This window comes from Prionailurus viverrinus, chromosome C2, assembly GCF_022837055.1.
Source record: "Prionailurus viverrinus isolate Anna chromosome C2, UM_Priviv_1.0, whole genome shotgun sequence".
Taxonomy (NCBI): domain Eukaryota; kingdom Metazoa; phylum Chordata; class Mammalia; order Carnivora; family Felidae; genus Prionailurus; species Prionailurus viverrinus.
Genome location: NC_062569.1, coordinates 141,301,742 through 141,322,632, shown reverse-complemented (window position 1 = coordinate 141,322,632; position 20,891 = coordinate 141,301,742). Strand labels below are relative to the sequence as shown.

The 20,891-nt window shown below is 42.4% G+C and overlaps 1 protein-coding gene across 6 annotated transcripts in view; it reads left to right on the top strand.

Annotated features, from left to right (window-relative positions):
* The window catches only part of APP (amyloid beta precursor protein), a 276,131-nt gene that overhangs the window by 82,670 nt on the left and 172,570 nt on the right, over nucleotides 1–20,891 (top strand). For all 6 annotated transcript variants that reach the window (XM_047876433.1, XM_047876432.1, XM_047876431.1 and 3 more), the window contains exon 3: nucleotides 3,496–3,625. In XM_047876433.1, the coding sequence (XP_047732389.1) occupies nucleotides 3,496–3,625 (130 nt within the window). The remainder of the gene's footprint in view (nucleotides 1–3,495; nucleotides 3,626–20,891) is intronic.

Sequence of the window (20,891 nt, the reverse complement as noted above, 5' to 3'; positions counted from 1 at the left end):
GCTGTACTTTTGTGACCTAATAAACAAGGAAGAGTGGTGGGAGAATTACATTCCTGTACAAAGAGCCACTTTACCGTTCATTGTATGGAAGAAAGCCATGGGGATATTAAATTTTTAGTGGCATTTTCAGGTTGAGCATTATCTCTGACTGAAATGCATGCATCGAGGTGTTAAGGTACTTAAGAACAAAATAAAATACAGGGAAGGTGGCTGTTTCCATTTGGAGCTGAATTACTGGCAGTGTTTTTGAAAAGTAACTTCCTCGGTACCCACCCCAGGATTCTGATTTAGATCCCCTTTTTTGTGCGTGTTCTCATAGCACATACCTCTATCAGTGTGCCCCACACTACACAGATCAGTGCCTTATTGGGTTTTATTTTTTTTTTAATGTTTATTTATTTTTGAGAGAGAAACATGAGTGTGAGTGGGAGAGGGGCAGAGAGAGAGGGAGACAATCCGAAGCAGGCTCCAGGCTCCGAGCTGTCAGAGCAGAGCCCGACCTGGGGCTTGAACCCACGAACTGTGAGATCATGACCTGAGCTGAAGTCGGACGCTTAACCGACGGAGCCACCCAGGCACCCCTTTTTAATTGTTTAAAAAATACACTTTATATTTTAGAGTAGTTGCAGGTTCACGGCAAAATTGAGAAGGTGGCCCAGGGATTTCTTATGTGTCCCCTGTCCCCCCTCTTCATCATCCCATCATCCACACACACCCCCCCCCCCCCAGTGGTACATTTCTTCCAGTTGATGAAGTTACCCTGACATCGTAATCACCCAGAGCCCAGGGTTCACGTTAGGGTTAGCTCTTGGTCTTGTACATTCTATAGGTTTGGACAAATGTATTATGACACATACTCACTATTACAGTATCATATAGAATAATTTCACAGCCCTAAAAATCTCTGTGTTTCTCCTCTTCAGCCTTCCCTTTCCCTGACTCCTGGTTACCACTAATCTTTTTTACTGAAATGGCTTTGCCTTTTCCAGAACGTCTATAGTTGGGATCCTACAGTATGGAGCATTTTCAGATTGACTTCTTTCCCTTCGTAATATGCACTAAGGCTCCTCCAGGTCTTTTCGTGGCTTGGTAGTTTGTTTCTCTTTGACGCTGGATAACGCATTGTCTGGATGTACCATGGTTTTTTTAATCTGTTCTTGTTCCTTCACTTATTTATTTTTTGACTGATTTATCTCGGGGCTGGGACTAGAGTGCGGTGAGTGAGGCACTCAGGAACCAGATAATATTTTAACGCAGTATCTTAAAAATCAAAATTAATCCCAAAAGCCCACCGTGAACAAAATAACAAGTTCAAACGAAGGTAGGATCGTGGCAGGTTCTTTCTGAACGTCACTGGCAATCAAAAGCGAAATTCCCCATACCCATAGCCCACGCTGCGGGTGTTATCTTCTTGCTTGGAAACCTGGTTCTCCCCCACAAGCACTGCTCCCCCTGGTAGAAGTTCTTCCCCCACAGCCCTCCTAGCGCTGTGCCTACGGGGGGGATGGCCTCCTTCCTCTCCTTCCTCCTCGTTTTCACTTCTGAACCATGTTTCCCCTCTTCCCCGTGAACGCCCCCCTGCCCCACACATAAGGCGCATGCGTGCGACCTAGATTACCTTTCTGTTCTGTCTGTTGGAGTCCTCTGGATGCCTCAGTGGCATTCTCCCCCCAATCTTCGAAGGGTGTAGTTGTTGGCTTTCTGTCACCCAAACCACGTCAACCTCGACGGCCCTTCCGCGCTTCCAGTGTCCCCAGTTCCTTGATCTTTCATTCCGCCAGTGATCTTGCCGTCAGCCATTCCCTCCCATGGCCGGATTGTACTCTTTGAAATTACTCATAACGTCACTCCTCCAAAGTCGTAATTTCAACGCTCTGATGCTGCAAGTACCAGTTCCAACCACCGCACTTGCTTTGGTACCTTTACGCCAAAATTCTGTAGCCCGCACCAGGACTCACTGATACTACAGCCTTTGGAGCAGATATCGTAGCAGAATTCTCGCACAGAGAGTCGTGACCCGGAGGCTTGTCTTTCCAGGAAGCAACTTTATTCCTATCGGCATGGTTTAGTTGGGGTTGTACCCAAAGAACGGAGCCCCCCAAACACCACGTGGTGTAGTTTCTTCTATATTTTTCTACTTCTTCGTCTCCCATATATGGTAACACACAAACATGTGGTCTGATTAAGTGGTTACGCGTTACAAGGTCATGAGGGATGTTGTCACTAAGCCTATAGCCAGGTTGCCTTGAGGTTGTTGTTTTTCCTTTTTTTCTTTTTTTTTTTTTTTCTTTTTTTCTTTCCTTAGGGAAGGAATCCTACCACAGTATCCCACCTTCATATTCCCAGTTTGGATTTCACGGCCCATCATTATAACCATTCGTTTGCTGATCACCTCAGTTGTCTTAGGCTTTTCTCTCTTTATTGTCTTTAGGACATTAGCAACCCTGGAGAAGTGCAAGATTCATGCAAGGGAAAGCCTATTTGGGAAATACATTTTTATGGGGTTTTTTTTCTTTCAAGTCTCTGCTTTTCAAGTCTCTATTCTAGTCTATTCTAGTCTTTTCAAATCTCTACTCTATTATTAATAGAAGTGATCTGGTATTTCACACATACAGTTGACCAAGTTTTCACATTTTATTCCAAGTGCTCAGGAAACACCGTGATTACAGAGATCAATGATCAAACCGAAGGGCTGTAGTTAGTTCTCAAGGGAAGAGATTCCTGAATGCGATTCTTTATCTAAATGACACCCATGATAACTGTTTGATAAATTATTTTTATATAAAATTACATTGAATAAAGAGAAGCGTTTTTATATGGAAAGCTTGCTATGTGTCAAATCCTGTATGTAAAATGTTTGCTTAATTAACAAAATAGGGGTGGGTTGAATTTAAGTAATGGTAATATTCCCAGAGGTATCTACTGTAACTTTTTTTTTTTAATGTTTATTTTTGAGAGAGAGTGAGCAAGCCCAGAGGAGGAGCAGAGAGAGAAGGGGACAGAGGATTTGAAGCGGGCTGTGCACTGATAGCAGAGAGCCCAATGTGGGACTTGAACTCCAGAACTGTGAGGTCATGACCTGAGCCGAAGTCGGCCGCTCAACAGACTGAGCCACCCAGGCGCCCCTGTACTGTAACATTTATTTAGGGCATTACAGAATATCATTCTCATACTAGTGTATTTTGCATTAAAATAACCCTGTACTTATTAGAGGGTCCCCTTCTGTTTCTGTTTTATCTCCCCTGGGGGGAAAAAAAAAGTATCTTAAGCCCGAATGGGTGCAGGAAGATTTTATAAAAGTCACCTCATTTGATATTTTGAATGGAACGATTAGGTTCTTGTCACTTACATCTTTTTCTCTACCCTGAATGTTCAAGGCTTGCGCGAACGCCGGGAGATCGCGGTGCCTTCGAACAGCAACCATGGATCGGGTGTGTGCACACAGTTTCACGGTTTGTCTGCTTCACAGTTTGCCCTTCTTGTGTGCTCCCCCAGGTCTACCCTGAACTGCAGATCACCAACGTGGTGGAAGCCAACCAACCAGTGACCATCCAGAACTGGTGCAAGAGGGGCCACAAGCAATGCAAGACCCACGCCCGCATTGTGATTCCCTACCGCTGCTTAGGTGAGCTGGCCAGCCGCGTAACTGAGGCGGATTGTTTTGGACTTTGGGGGTGAGAAAGAAGGATGTTGTTTGTTTGTTTAATGTCTATTTTAGAGAGAGAGAGAGAGTGCATACGCGCGCACGCGCTCAATTTGGGGAGGGGCAGGGACAGAGAGGGAGGCATAGACTCCAAAGCGGGCTCTGGGTTCTCAGCTGTCAGCACAGAGCTCAATGTGGGTCTCGAACCCACAAACCAGGAGATCATGACCTGAGCCGAAGCCGGACACTTAACCAACTGAGCCACCCAGGCGCCCAAGAAGGATGTTTTAATTAAATCTAATACGCAGTTTCTTTCTGCCACTCTATATTGGACTGTATTTTAGACTATTAAGGTGTCAACACAGGAGCAATATTTCCGAACTCCCTGCCTCAGAATGAATTTACCTAATATGTTTATTCAAATGACAGATTCTTGGACCGATTCCATAACTGCTGAATGAAAAGACCTGGGGGTGAGGCCCAGGAATTTTCATTTTACCAAATCCCATAGGTGATTCTCATGCACGCTAACTGTCTAGACTTGGAGAACTGGGGCCGTGTGTGTTTTGTCTCCTGACTCCATAGAAGAGAAAATGATACGCGAAGCTCCTCCATTCTGCTCATTTCTTAAAAACCTCTTTTCCTGAGACAACTTGATTATTCCTCCTGGCTGTAGTTGGGACAGTAGAGTTGGGAACTCTTCTATCAAACTGGAGGACCCAGTGAGATCACTAAGGTTTAACTGGGTGCGTCTCGCACAAACCTCAAATTTTACTTCCCCCTTCTATTTGAAAAACTGAGCTGTTTAATGTGATGTCTGACTTTTTTCCTCTGGAAACACTGTCACGCTCCATGTTTAATCTGACTTGGTTATTAGTCTCTTCCTAGTTGATATTTTTGTATAACCAGGCAATGTGGAAATCCGCAGTCTTTGGTCTGGTGGTTAACATGGTGGTTTATGCATGGTTATAAACAAGGACATAGAGGTCTATACAGGGAGACCTTGGACAAATACTGATATACATTCTAGCGACTTCTTGTAAAGACTAAAAGGACTCTTTTTTTCACAAAGTCCCAACAGCAAACTTAGGATAAGTGCCGAAGATTCTGGAGATCTGTTTAATACTTCATCAAACATGAATGTCATGAGAGCATACGTGCAGATTACTGTTCATGCTTGTGCATAATTTGAGACATTCATAGAAAACACTGGCCATTGGAATGAAGTTTTCATTTGGTGGATTTACTGCTCACGGTAGAATTGATGGACAGAGCGTGGAGAACCAGATTCTTAAACATTTGGTGATTCAAGACTTACCCTGTTCCTCCTTATTCCTTATTCTTAAATACTTCACAAGGGCTCTAACCCTTTTCTGTCTGACTGGTTAAGAACTGAAAATTTAATAAGATGAAAATAAGTAATGTTTAAATATAGAGGTCAGCTGTCTCCGGGAACTGTGTATTTCAAACCAATTTAGTTATTATGTCAAGAGACCGTTTAATTCAGTGTAAGTTAAGAAGTAGATCATGAACCAGTTACTTAGGGGGGCCAGATCTTGTTAATGATTTGTTTTCTTTTGGTTCTCACCCATTCTGTGAAATGTTTCAGATATATTTCGATGAGAATATAAGCTCACCAGGAACCAGGTCTCAGGTCTTTGGATGAGCATCATTGCTGATGACACCTGCTAGGTCACTTGCAACTGCACCTGTTTCCAAAGCGAACATGTATCATTTTGCTTGCGATCTCCCCACTTCTTAACTATTCAGAAGTGTGAGAATTGACTAAACGGTGGAATTGACCGTAAGATTATAGTTCGCCACCATGGTGCCGCTTAGCTGTGGCAAATTTCCTTTGACCCCAAACTTCCTGTGGCCCCAAACTGATTGTCTTCCCTCTCCTTACCCCCACTCTGTGCCCCTCCCCTTGGCAAGAGGGAATTGAAACTCCCAAGGGAACAAAATACTGTCAAAAGGAAGGAACAATGTATGAAATGTCTTCAGATCTAAATGTGAAGTCAAAAGATTTTATGATAATGCTGTGATGAACTGTCAGGATGTTTTTATTGTGAGAAAACATGTTATACCCCATGTAGGAAGGCTCATCCTAAGTGGTCTCACTTCTCAGGCACAAATATTGAGAGTCACGAGGGGGGGATGTCTTGCTGTACCTCACACAGGTGTTTGTGGCAGAATTAGGACCAAAGCCCACGACCTTTCAGTTCACACTCCAGTGTTCCTTACAGTATTAACAGAAAATTGTGCTGGAGCTAATAACCACCTGATTTACAAAATCAGATCATTGAGGAAAAGTTGTGAATTGCAGGCAATAAATAACTTTTTTTTAAAGTCACAACACACGTTGTGTTCATAAAAGAAACGATCCTGACTCTGGTACAGAGTAAATCTTTCCTTGATAACGTTTTCCACTTTGTGGTAGGAATAGGCAACATTGTTGTAAATTACTTGCTGCTTGAACAAGTAATTAGTGTTTAGCATTAATATAAGTACTCTGCAAACCCTATGGCTATATGCAAACATCCTTTAGACAAGAAATGATTTTACTGAAGGTAATTCTCAGAAAGGCGCTACCTAGAAAACAAAGTACAACGGGCTCAAACATTAAGCATATTGAAACCCAAAACAAAGCTTGAGAGAGAAATGCCAGTTACATCTAGCATGCACCCTTCCTGACCCTTCTATCTGATGCAGGATCGACGTCATACTGGGGTTTTTTTCCTCAAATCCTGTATTTGTCTTGGGCGTACTTGCTCGGCACTCTCTTGCACTCTTTGTCTAGTTGGAGAGAGTATATTAGGTTGTGGTTGACACTTTCCTTCCTTGGAGCGAGTGGGTGATGTCCCTTGAGGGTGAGCTGGCTTTCTCATCTTACCCTTTGCTTTTGATTGTGTTTCTAGAATCAGAATGTAAGATCGCTCTTAATCATATGAACATTTTTATTGAACTTTCTGTCAATATTTATTTTAGAGAGAGAGAGAGTGTGTGTGTGAACGGGGGAGGGGCAGAGCGAAAGGGAGGCACAGAATCTGAAGCAGGCTCCAGGCTCTGAGCTCTCAGCACAGAGCCCAAAGTGGGGCTCAAACTCACAAACCATGAGATCATGACCTGAGCTGAAGTCGGATGCTTAACCAACTGGGCCACCCAGGCCCCCCTCATATGAACATTTTAATCATGATCTCAGGCGGAATTAAGCACATCATTACCATTACTCAAGGAGAGTATTTTCTTTGCAAAGCCTTCAACCCCTTTCTACTTGAACGACTGCTCTTCATGGTGTAATAGATCTACTGCTGAAACCGGAGCTCCTCTGGACTTGGTTCTGTCCAGTACAGGCAAAGCGGGTTGCGTAAGACAAGTTACTGATCTCTGAGGGCAAAGTCCGGTTAATAGCTTAACCCAAAGGAATTTAGAAATTACAGAATTGCTACCTTAAGTGTCATTCTATTTAATGTTATATTCAAGACTCTCCAAACATACAAGTAGTAATGACCAGGAAACCATTCAGATAGGGTCAGATGAGAAACTGAAGATATTTGCTTCATTGATTTTGAATTTTCTGCTTTAATAAAGTTTGTTTTTTTGTGTGTCTTTTTTTAAAAAACACTTATTTATTTTTGAGAGAGATAGAGACAGAGCACGAGCAGGGGAGGGGCAGAGAGAGAGGGAGACACAGAATCAGAAGCAGGCTCCAGGCTCCGAGCTGTCAGCACAGAGCCCGACGCGGGGCTCGAACTCACAAACCGTGAGATCATGACCTGAGCTGAAGTCGGATGCTCAACTGACTGAGCCACCCAGGTGCCCCAGTAAAGTTTTAAGACAGTCGTACCTTGTCTTTTGGTGGCTACTTTTGTGTGAATTGTCTACAACTATCTTCATCCTCTGTAGTGTGAAAAGTTTGTTGTTGGATATTCTGACAGATACTGCACCAGAGTAGTTTTTTGGGTTTGACGCTGAACAACAGCTACTCTTGAGTCCCATCATATAGCAGAACAATATCCAGGAAGGTTGCACGAGACTTCACCTAATTTTAAGAATGGGGCTGGGCACGGAAGAACGTTTTTATTGTAGATTCTAGGCTCTCGAAGATGCCCAGATGCCCTAGCGCAGTAATCCGGTGTGATTCTGAACCGGCGGTTCTTGCAGCGTTCGCTGACCTCTGCGGTCAGTACAACCACTTAGGAAGTCCGGGGACATTGTGTGTGGGGTTATATACGTACACACCGTGGGAGTGGTGCTTGATGAGCCCGGCTTTTACACACAAGAGGGATAGAAATTCTTGAATATCCTATGGGTTTTTTTTTTTTTAATTTATTTTATTTATTTATATATTTTTAAGTTTATTGATGAGTTTTGAGAGAGAGACAGAGACAGAGACAGAGACAGAGACAGAGAGACAGAGAACAAGCTGGGGAGGGCCAGAGGGAAGGAGAGAAAGAATCCCAAGCAGGCACTGCACTGTCAGTACAGCGCCCCATGCCTGGCTCGGACTCAAAAAAAACGTAAGATCATGACCTGAGCCTAGATCAAGAGTCGGACGCTTAACCAACTACACTACCCAGGTGGCCCGAATATCCTGCGTTTTTAAGAATTGTCTGCATCATGCTATCACAAAGAATGGCCAGAATCCCTGGACTTCTCTTCATCAGGGAAGGCTGATCACTCACTGCTCCTTGAGTGTTCAGTCTGATATCACTGAGCTATCAGGCTTCTTTCTTATGTGGTCTTTCATGTGAGACCTTTGAATATTCCAAGTTAGTCATACTTCAGGACCACTATGCCCAGGCTGATTCGCAACTATGTAAAAGAAAACATGAGTGGAAAAGAAATCTTAGCAGTGTTTATCTACAACCAATGGGATTATGGGTGATTTTGATTTTTTTTTTAAATTTTTTTAAATCTTTATTTTTGAGAGACAGAGAGACAGAGCACGAGCAGGGGAGGGGCAGAGAGAGAGGGAGACACAGAATCCGAAGCAGGCTCCAGGCTCCGAGCTGTCAGCACAGAGCCTGACGCGAGGCTCGAACTCACGGACCGCGAGATCATGACCTGAGCTGACGTCGGACGCTCAACCGACTGAGCCACCCAGGCGCCCCGGTGATTTTGATTTTATTGAAGTTTTTTTTCTCCTGTTAATTTCTATAATAAGTGAATTTTATCAGAAAAACATATGAAATCAGACATAAAATGTCATATCCATCAACGGGCAGTGAGAGTTGAAAAAGAACTCAAGGGGCACTTGGGTGCCTCACTCGGTTAAGGGTCCAGCTTTGGCTCAGGTCATGACCTGACCTCTTAGAGTTCATGAGTTCGAGCCCTACGTCAGGCTCTGTGCTGACAGCCCAGAGCCTGGAGCCTGCTTCCGATTCTGTGTCTCCCTCTCTCTCTGCCCCTCCCCTGCTCATGCTCTGTCTGTCTCTCTCAAAAATAAATAAACATTAAAAAAAATTTTTTTTTAAAGGAAAAGAAGTCAAAAAGCTTGAAAGAGCACACAGAATAATCATTATATCTGCTGGTTCTTGTGCTTTTCAAGCTTTATACAGTAGTAATAACTTCTTATGGGAAAATATTTTAGTTTTAAACACAGCATACTGCCAAAGTACAAGAAAATGTCTCCATTCTTTAGCTACGTACAAGCAGCATTCATCATTACTAATTCTTCAGAAATGTCCTTGATCTTGTTTTGTGCTTGTTTTCTCCCCAAATTTGTATATGGGAGCTACATTTGTTCCAGGGAGGATTGTTGAATGGGAAGAAACTACATTTTCCCTCTAGATTCCTTCGTGTTGGAAAGGACATTTCATTAAGTAGGAGAAGTGATGCAAATGATTTCCTTCTGGGTAGGTTATCTCCCTCTGCCAGCTCCCCATTCGCCATAATTATATTGGCCCCAGATGGATTTGCTTTCTAAAGTAGAAAAGATTGATACTTTAAAAATAAATCCAATTTTGGGGCACCTGGGTGGCTCAGTCGGTTAAGCGTGCGACTTAGGCTCAGGTCGGGATCTTGCACTCCATGAGCTCGAGCCCCGCATCAGGCTCTGTGCTGACAGCTCAGAGCCTGGAGCCTGTTTCAGATTCTGTGTCTCCCTCTCTCTCTGACCCTCCCCCGTTCATGCTCTGTCTGTCTCTGTCTCAAAATAAATAAACGTTAAAAAAAATTTTTTAAATAAATCCAATTTTGAAAAAAAAATTAGTCTTTTTTGGCTCCAATTCTAATTTAGTTTCATCTTCTTGTTTTAATTATTGTATCTGCTATTATGGCTTCTTTCTGGGACTTTTAACAACTTGTGTTTTGTCTGGGATGAAAGCTAGGATAGCATGAATGATTTGCTTAGTTAAATCCTTAATTTTGCCTTTTTTTTTTTAACTGAAGATAATATTCAGAAGTCATTAACATTAATTACATAGAGAAAAACAACAATCTTTGAAAGTCTCCTGTTATGGCTTGTGGGGGTGCTCTGTTGTGAGTGCTTTATTAAAACACAGAATTTATCGATGCAGGTCCCTAATGACAGGCATAGAAAAGAAACCTCCGTTTATTTATTTAAAATAGCACTGTTCCCATGCTTCTCAGTAATGCATTGAAAAGTACATGGCGTGAGGTTAATGGGCGTTGTCCTTCACAGTACGTGCTAGAATTATAAGCGTGTACTCAAACTTCTCTGATTACAAAAGTAATACCTGGTCATCATACCAAGTTTAAAAAATGCAGCCACTACCAAGGAATGACAGCTTCCTTTCACTCTGTATTTTCTGCTTATATTTTGCTTTCAGTATTTTTAGCAGTTATAGGTATTTTTTTAACTTTATTTACTTATTTTGACAGAGAGAGAGAGAGAGAGAAAGTGTGCGTGCACACGGGGGAAGGGCAGAGAGAGAGGGAGAGAAAGAATCCCAAGCAGGCTCTGCTCAGTGCAGACCCCGATGCGGGGCCCAATCTCACAACTGTGAGATCACGACCTGAGCCACCATCAAGAGTCAGGTGCTTAACCGACCGAGCCAGCCACCCAGGCATCTCTAACAGTTACGTGATTCTTGTTTCCTATTTTGTGACCTTTGTTTCACCTAGCATTTTTATAATACTTCATGCATGAAATGAAATTATCTTGGAAAGCACAGCTTTTAAACTAACATTATGCTGGACACTACAATGTGTTTTATTCCTTATTTTGGGTCATTTAATTGTTTACTTTGTAGTGGTGGCTATTATAGAGGGTGCATTGATAAACATCATGGTAAATACTTTGCATTCATTTGTGGGTTTTCTGGGAACCGATTCTTGGCCGAATGTCTTGCAAATCTTGTAGTTGCTTTAATAAAATATATGCTATTTAATCATACGAAAATATGAAGGAAATTTTTATAAATTTTGTTAACGTGTATTTATTTTTAAGAGAGAGAGACAGAGCATGAGCAGGGGGTGAGCAGAGAGAGAGAGAGAGAGGGAGACACAGAAACTGAGGCAGGCTCCAGGCTCTGAGCTGTCAGCACAGAGCCCAAGTCGGGGCTCAGACTCACATATTGTGAGATCAGAGCCGAAATCGGACGTTCAACGGACTGAGCTACCCAGGTGCCCCTAAAGGAAATTTTTAATACCGATTTTTGATTCTGAGTTGAAAGATCCTCCTATTTTTTAATTGACAGTAAGTGTAAAATCTGCAATTTTATTATTTGTTAGTAATAAAGGGACTATTTAGCAGGCTCCTTGCTGTCAGTGCAGAGCCGGACGTGGGACCCAGACCCACGAACTGTGAGATCGTGGCCTGAGCCATAACGAAGAGTGGGATGCTTAACCAACTGAGCCACCCAGGCACCTCTAAAATGTTTCAGTTTTAATACTGTGCATTGGGCCTATAGCTTATTTTTGCAGTATCTCTAAACAGTACCCATGAAAGTGTAACTATTTATTGTAAAGGAAAGATTTAATTATATCAAGAATACTGAAGTAAAATTAAGGAAAATGACTTCTCTCCAGTATTTCCATACATTTTTTAAAAATGTAATTTGGTGTTTGTACGTAATGAAAGAGTTGGCCAAAAAGCATTGAAGAAAAAAGTATGCTCTTTTTTAATAGTTACACACAAAAAGCAGCATGAATGTACGAAATGACATAAAGATGACAGTGAATCTAAAGCTTGAGTTAAGATGTATTTCAATTTCAGTATCAAAGGATTGTGTGAAAGATTTCAGTTTTAGCACTTGATGCAGAAAACTCTCAATATTTGTTTTACTGTAGAACCTAGCGATAAATTCTCTTCAAAAAGAATTTTTTTTTTAACTTTTGAGAGAGAGAGAGAGAGCGTGAGTGAGGGAGGGGCGGAAAGAGGAGGAGACATGGAATCAAGCAGGTTCCAGGCTCTGAGCGGTCAGTGCAGAGCCCGATGGGGGGCTCGAACTCACAAACTGTGAGATCTTGACCTGAGCCGAAGTCGGACGCTTAACCGACTGAGCCACCCAGGTGCCCCTGGGGATAAATTCTCTTAACCTGGATGTCTTCATTAAACTGTCCCTCTTTTCCACATCCCTCGGTGAATTTTAGTTCATACTGGTGATATACATCCCTGGAGTCTTTTTGCTTTCGTTCCTCCCCACCCTGCCTCTCTTTTTTCCTGTCTGTGAGTCTCAGGCTTTAGCTTGAAACCTGATGGTGAAGGGAAGTCCCATGGCAACATCTGTGCGGCAGTTGGAGAGCAGTCAGTCCAGACTGGAGGGGACCAGGAGGGTCCCTAGGGGGAGGTCTCCAGGAAAAAAACAAAAATGGCACAGATGTGCTACCTGCTGGACGTGCCTGTGCTTAGAGTGGTTTTAGAGTTCTTTTGGAGAATTTGGAAGACATCCAGTCCGGAAGGATGCACAGAAAATAAAGCAAATTTTAAAATGGGGCATGTATTAACTTGAGAAGAAGAAAACCCAAAAGGTGAAGAATAACAAAGTTGTAACATGAAAAGAAAGGATACGTCGTTGCCCAGGTCTAAGAAGTATTGGCACAGCGATAATGCAGATTCCAGGTAGAACTATACCAGGAGGCTGGTGGGCAGAGAAAGGGTGGGCTCAGGCGTGCAATTTCACCCTCACAGTGAGAAGACCTACCGTGAAAAAATCAAGAAAAACAGCTATGTAAGCACAGAATTCAGAAATGGAGGAGGGAGGCATGTAGCAGAAGTGACCACTCAATGAGATGACAGTCAATGATTTTTATTACCTCTTTGTGCTACGGAGAAATTTATCACATAGGTCTGGCAGGAAGAAGGGGAGTTTAAGGCTTCCAGGCAGTTTTTCTAGTTTAGAAAATACCTTCTAATATTACAAGTCGCAAGTCAAATTACTTTTAAAGGGGTCTCCTTATTTAGCTAACTTCTCTTTTTAAATTTTTTAAATGTTTATTTATTTTTGAGGGAGACAGAGCACAAGCAGGGGAGGCGCAGAGAGAGAGGGAGACACAGAATGGAAGCAGGCTCCAGGCTCTGAGCTGTCAGCACAGAGCCCGACACGGGGCTTGAACCCACGAACTGTGAGATCATGACCCAAACTGAAGTCGGACGCTAACTGACTGAGCCACCCAGGCGCCCCTAGCTGTCTAACTTTTAAGTGGAAAAAACTAACCTCTGATTTGATAGCTGAGCTTGTTGTGGGGTGTATATCGACCTCATAAGATGTGTGCTTCTCCTTGGCTCTAATTTATGACTGTATGTAGATAAAATTACCTTTATACCAATTTTATAGAATTTAGGGCATTAACGACGTGAGATGTTACAGAGGTTTGTATTTGTGATAGTCTTTACTCTGGAAACACACTGATCCTCTCTAGTTTAGCAACGGGTTTGTTCAGGGACCAGACTCAAAGATGATCTAAGCCAGCCTCTTCTTCCCTGGAAGTTTCCCCCCCACCCACCCACAAATTTCCAGTCCTAGTAAGCATCCACTTCATGACCGGATTAATGTGAACTTTTTTTTGGTTAAGTATTAGGATGAAGGATTGGTTTCAGAATAGGAGTTAGGGAGACGGTGATGGTGATAGAGTGCCCTGGAGCAAAGGATAGAAGCTTCTTGAGAGTAAAGGGTAAAGGATCATTTTAGCAGAAAATCACTTTTGAATACCATTTATAATGGTAATGGAATTTAGAAACTTCTTTTGGATTTTCATGTTGTACCTTAAGAGTTAGGGTCATAGGGGTGCCTGGGTGGCTCAGTCGGTTGGACATCCAACTCTTGATTTCAGCTTGGGTCATGATCTCATGGTTTGTGAGTTTGAGCCCCACGTTGGGCTCTCTGCTGACAGTGTGGAGCCTGCTGAAGATTCTCTCTCTCTCCCTCTCTCTCTGCCCCTCCCCTGCTCGTGCTGTCTTTCTCTCTCTCTCTCTCCCTCAAAATAAATAAAATTTTATTTTATTTAAAATTCCAAGAAAAGAGAGTAATATTTATGAATGCTGACGATTAATTCCTATTGTATTTAAATGCTTATATTAAATGATGGGATGTATGTGGTGTTTAGTAGGTGCTTGATGTGTAGATGTAAACCTCTCGAGGGGGAGTACTTATATCTTTTTATGACATTAAAATTTGGGGCCATCCTGTTGGTTTGTTGATTAGGTTCATGCATTTTCAAGAATGTGTCACCCAGCTCAAATTTCCCCTAAACCTTACCCTTCAATATGAACTACTTTGCTAAGAATGTGGCATGTGACCTTGTTTGTGTTTATAACCTAACGGTGTGGCCGTCACTGAAGAAGGCCCCCTTCTTTATTGTGGGGTGTCTTTATCAGTTCAGGATTGCTAGATTCTAATGATTGGGTCATGTGGTTCTCTGTTTTTGCTTTATTGAGAACGTAGAATTATCATATCAGGGGCTATGATATTCTGTATTCTCTAAAGCATATTTAATACATGAGGCTCATGTTCAATGTGCCAAGAAGTTACTGTCTTTAAAATTTGAGCTTTTTTCTCTTCTTCCACTTTTGTTCTCAATTTAAGTTCTTAGAATTCCCGATTGAGTCTAAATTCATGGGAACCAATGCACATAGTTTCTTCAGTAAATTTTAACTGTGTTGTCTATGATCTTTGACTTGAAGTACCTTTGGTCAGTAGACCCTTCACTGCACTTCATATGTCAGTAACTTTTAACCTCATGGTATTTCCCTATTCCCCAGAGACCCCTGGGCCCTCACATTAGTCACTTGACCCCACGTCTTTAACCTCCACCAATCAGTGAGCGTTCACTGAGCTCTGCTCACTCACAGCTGTGCTTCTTGACTTGACGTGGTGGTCAGCCATTCCTGTTTGATCTTCCTAACCTCCGGCTCCCTCCACAGGCAGCTGTTCCAGGCATCCTTCCCTTCAGCTCCCTGGAATGAGCTCTCTGCTGCCTTTCCCATCAGGTCCTTCAGACGCCTCTCTGTCCTCTTTAACCTCCCAGTGGTCTCTAACTCTGTGGCCCAGTGCCTTCTCCCCGCACCATTATTATGCTGCTGCTTCTGTTTATCTCTCTGCTGACTCTCCTTCTCCTTCTCTGGCTCATTTTTCTGTAACCCCCTTCGAAAATCCTCAATATCGGTGTTTCATAGGAGTCCTCCCGGGTGGTTCATTTTCTCGCAATACACATAACTTCCTAGGAAGCCCCAATCAGTGCAGTGGCTTCCAAAGGGCTGGCTTGATGATTCTCGAGCTATTAATCCATGGTTATGTGAGTTTCCATAACTATAATCAACAAATGGTAAATGTGGCCTTCTCGGATTAAACAAAGAACACAGGAGCATGGGCTATGCCTATTCCATTTTTCTCTGTTGGTTTATTGTACCATTTGGGATACAAAATCTGTTTGAGGCAAAGGGTTGGATTGTTTTCAGCTTCTATTAAAAGTCTCCTGGACCCTTGATTTCACGCAGAAGAATTAATTGGATTTGAATGAGGTTAATGTAGAAACTCTAATATCGATGCAGAAATACACCTCACACTGGGCAATCTGTCGTGTTTTGAGTTTTCTGCCCGTCAATGACAACTAGTAGCAAGAATAAAATGAATCAAGTTTAAATCCCTAGGGAGTACTTATATATTCACTTTTCACATATATTTTTAAAGAGATGAGGATACAATTATAGAAATAAAGAAATGGATGACAGGCTGAACCTCAAAAAAAAAAAAAAAAAGAAATGAAGCTAAACATGGTAAGCAAAATTCTTTCTTATATTTCAAAAAGCATTTTTAGATACTTTAACTTAAATAAGATTTCTTGCTTTATATATATATATATATATATATATATATATACATATATAGATGTGATCTCAGTGTTGGAATTAGCATCTTCCACTGTGAGGAAATGTTACATTTGTACTAAAAGTGTAACTTGGAAAGAAGAGAATTAATTTCTTCTGAAGGCAAAACGTTTTTGGAAAACTGCCCTAATGTAAGAATGGCAATTCAGCAGCTGCCCAGATGAGTAAAGTTACCTAAGGATCTATTGTTGCAGTTAACGAATGTTCGCTTGTACATGAGAACTGTTATCAGGGATGTCTTTTGTACTCAGTGGGATTGTTGGCTTCTCATGCCATTACCTCTGTTTTTCAAAAAGGGAGCCTCCTATATATGGTCTTAAAATACACCTCTTGTATGGATTTAGGTAAATAGCCAGCTATCCAGACGGTTTGAACATCAACCAAAAAATGAAACATCTAGAATTATCATGTCATGGGTAGCATGAGTGGGAAGGGTGTCAGGCCAAGAGAGGGGACTGACCTTTTGTTTCTTTTGACTGGGAGAGAGACAGTCATGAATAAATACTGCATTAAACCATAAAATGTGTTGCTTTAAAATTTTTTTTTTCAACATTTATTTATTTTTGGGACAGAGAGAGACAGAGGATGAACGGGGGAGGGGCAGAGAGAGAGGGAGACACAGAATCGGAAGCAGGCTCCAGGCTCTGAGCCATCAGCCCAGAGCCCGACGCGGGGCTCGAACTCACGGACCGCGAGATCATGACCTGAGCTGAAGTCGGACGTTTAACCGACTGCGCCACCCAGGCGCCCCAAAATGTGTTGCTTTTAACTTAGGTAATGGAGATCCTGTGTCCTGTTAGCCTTATGCATTATTAGAAAGTCTACTTCTAGGGGCGCCTGAGTGGCTCAGTCGGTTAAACGTCCGACTTCAGCTCAGGTCACGATCTCGCGGTCCGTGAGTTCGAGCCCCGCGTCGGGCTCTGGGCTGATGGCTCAGAGCCTGGAGCCTGCTTCCGATTCTGTGTCTCCCTCTCTCTCTGCCCCTCCCCCGTTCATGCTCTGTCTCTCTCTGTCTCAAAAATAAATAAACGTTAAAAAAAAGTTAAAAAAAAAAAAAAGTCTACTTCTGGGGCACCTGGGTGGCTCAGTCAGTTAAGCGTCCAACTCTTGATTTCAGTTCAGGCCATGATCTCATGGTTTGTGAGATCAAGCCCCACATGTTACCACAGACCCCACTTGGGATTCTCTCTCTCCCCTCTCTTCTCTGCCTTTCCCCTGCTCTCTCTCTCAAAATAAATAAACTTAAAAAAAGAAAATGTGCTTTTGCCCATGAAATGGCAAATCAACTTAACTTTTCTTAGAAGGTTCGGATAACCAGTGTTCTTACCCCAAGTCAAAGGTCTGTCCTCAGCTTTTTTCTAAAACCACAACATTTCCGGGTTAAAACAACTGAGACTCTAAGTATAACTTTCGTCTAATCTACATTTCAGTCATGTTTATAATTTTAAGTGAAAGACAGAAACTGTAATATTTGGAATGAGAGGTACCCTAAAATTAATCACCCCGTGTCATTATCAGCCCTAATCATACTCAGATTCCTCATTTATAAATGTGAAGGCTAAATGAGAGCTTTGCCTTCTTCAAACACCTTCTGTGTGCTCCAGGGCCTTCCTTTGAAAAACTACTTAAAGATCTAGTTTGATTTAAAGGCTGAGCTCCCGCATGCCTGAAATGCTTCCTCTTCAAAATATTTGCTCCCTGGAGAGGTCAGCTGAAGATGAAGTTTTCATGTGACTTTAGATTGTTGACCTGGAAGACCATTTGGGTCATGGAAATGGCTTTGGCACAGTTTCACCGCTTTCTGGTTGACAAGGGGCCAGGACGGGAGGGCGGGGCCGGCTGTGCAGAGCCGGGAGGAACTAGGCTGAGAACTAGGCTGAGAACGTTTGAAGCCTGAATGCACCTACCTCTGGTGCCTTTGCTTTTGCTTGAGAGAATTTTAAACTACGGCATGTGTAAATGTGCCGTAGCTTGTATGGGCGCACCTTTAAATGATCCTGCAGCTACAAAATGCATTCGCTCTTTGCCCGGCATGTAAAATTTGAATGATGCTCGTGCTCTGTTGGAAGGGCACAGACGTTTTCATTATAAAATTCATTCAAGCAGAAAAGGAGCAGAGTGAGCAGAAATTTTCATTTACATCCGTGATTGAAGTTGCGACGATAAAAGAAAATTACTAGGTTTAAGAATAGCCATGTTCTCATTCTCTCACACGACCCAAGGAGTTGCGTCAATATGGAAAATAATACGTTATTGGGGAAGGCTCTGATCAGTAGTCTCAAGTTTTGCATATCCTTTAACTGACCTCAGATTTTTCTAGGGTTTTTGAGTTATCTTGAAATAGATTACAGTACTCCCTTTTTAAAAATCAGGTCCATTATTTGTTACAATGTGGGCTTTATGTTTCATTACCACAGAGATTCACAGCAGTTTATTAGCTTTTATTGTATTAGCAGGTGTAGACAGATAACTCAGTTAGGCCAGTCTTAGAAGCCATGAGATACTGGATTAGAGACGTGGAATCAGAATTTTCCGGGGAGAATTTTCTGCTAAACAGTTTGTGATATACATCTTGGAAGCCTTAAGGTGGTAATTTCATGCCCCAAACCCTCTTCGTTAGAAGTCCAGAAATTCAGTTCTCTCGGGAATGGCAAGCCTTGGCAGATTGATTTATAATAATGAAACTAAGCCGTGTGTACGAGTCTGAGTGGCAATTTCTAAGTCCACAGTGGAGTGGTAAGACAGGGAGAGATTCTTTTTTTATTTTTAAATATTTATGTATTTATTTTGAGAGAGAGAGCATGCGCATTTGAGTGGCAGAGGGACAGAGAGAGAGAGAGAGAGGAACAGAGAGAATCCCAAGCAGGCTCCATGCTGTCAGCTAAGAGCCTGATGCAAGGGCTCAGGCTCATGAACCATGAGATCACGAGCTGAGCGGAAATCAAGAGCCAGACGCTTAACTGATTGAGCCACCTGGGCACCCCAAGACAAGGCAAGATTCTGATTTAGCTGAGATCCATCCCCATTGAAAAAAAATCACATGATTTTTGAAACACAACTCAGTGGAACTGGGTAATTTCTAAAACATATTTTTATTGAAGAGCTTGATGAATCGTGTGTCCTTATTATATTTATTCTATTAGATAGAATAAATCCTTCTTCCCTAGATGATGTTGCAGGTACAGTGACAGAACTCTAATTCTTTTTTCAGTGTTTTTAACAAAGCCTTGAGGACTTAGCGATGTTCTGATACCAGCAGAAGGTTGTGCTGATTCCAAATACTGTACCCTAATTATTTCCTAGCTAGCTCTTTTGTTAAATACTGTCATGTCTTTTCTTTTTCATTTTTTATTCCCTCTTTACCTCCTTTTGCCCTAAATAGCTATGTATCTGCTATGTATATATAGTTTTTGAGAGAGAGCATGAGCAGGGGAGAGGGGTAGAGGGGCTAAAAGAGAGAGAGAGAGAGAATCTTAAGAACCTGACACAGGGCTCAATCCCACAACCCTGGGATCATGACCTGAGCCAAAATCAAGAGTTGGACGCTCAACTCCCTGAATCACCCAGGTACCCCTATATTTTGTTTTTCCTAGAAGTTTTGAGTTGGAGACCCCCTGAAATATAATGCAATATTTATTCCTCTGGTCACTAGGAGACGACTCCATTGTCTCCTAACGCTGGACATTTCAAGTCGGGGCTGGACACAAGAGGATCCAGAAGGGACACTTACTAAGCGCTCAAGGGGCACAGTGTGGCAGCTGGGTCTCGGGTCTCACGCTTACGAGAGAGACAAGCTGGAACAATAGGTGTGAGCATGATGAGTGCATGGGGAGGTCGTTAGCTGATGGTCAGCACTGGTGATTCATGGATTCGTGTCCCAGGCCAGACTGGCAGGGACTTGGGAAACCTTCTCTGCCAACCTTAGTGAGTGATGAAGAGTTGGGGACGCAGGGGCATAATGAGTAGCTGTAGTGGATGAAGAGGAGTAGGGAGAGCTCAGAGGTAAGTTTCTGCTCACAAAGCGGTTCACTGGATGGAGTTCAACATTTCAGAACATTTCCACGTGTGACACGATAGGTGGTCCAGCTTCTGGAATATGGACAATCTGAGTGTTGCAGAGGTACAGTCCATGAGGATTGGCACATGAATTGTGACACATATTAATTGAGAAGGCAGAAGCGTTATTAAGTGAGCAGGGGGACCTGGGTGTTATAACCACGTAGAATTTGTTCAGCAGGCCCTGCCATGTTTGGCTCCCCTAAAATGTTGGATGTTGGCGCTATTCCCTTCTCTTGCTTCCACATAAGATAGATTTTTGACCTGAGGCGCCTGGGTGGCTCAGTCGGTTAAGCATCCAACTCTTGATTTCGGCTCAAGTCATGATATCATGGTTCATGAGTTCGAGCCCTACGTCGAACTCTGTGCTGTCAGCTCTCTGTCTGCTTGGGATTCTCCCTCTCTCTCTCTTTCTGTCTTTCTACCCCTCCCCCATTTGCACTCTCTCTCACTCTCTGTATCTCTCAAAATAAATAAATAATCATTAAAAAAAATAAAAAAGATAGATTCTGACCCATGAAGAAGTGCTTATTATTCTTTGGGTACAGTTCTAAAATTTGGCGGTCAGGTGTCCTTTTGTTAACGTCAGTACCCTCTCAAGTAGGTGTCCAGCTGGTGACTGGAATGTCAACTGAAAAGTCAACATTGAAAGACTAGAGGAAGTTGTTGAACCCCTAGGCATGGATGACAATACAGTTGACTCTTGAGCAACATGGGGTTTAGGGGTGTTGAGCCCCGACGAAGTCAAAAAATCACATATAACTTCTGACTCCCCAAAACTCAACTACTAGTGGTCTACTCTTGACCTTTCTGATAACATAAAGTCACTTAACACATACTTCATATATTGTACATATTATATACTGTATTCTTACAATAAAGTAAGGCAGAGAAAAGAAA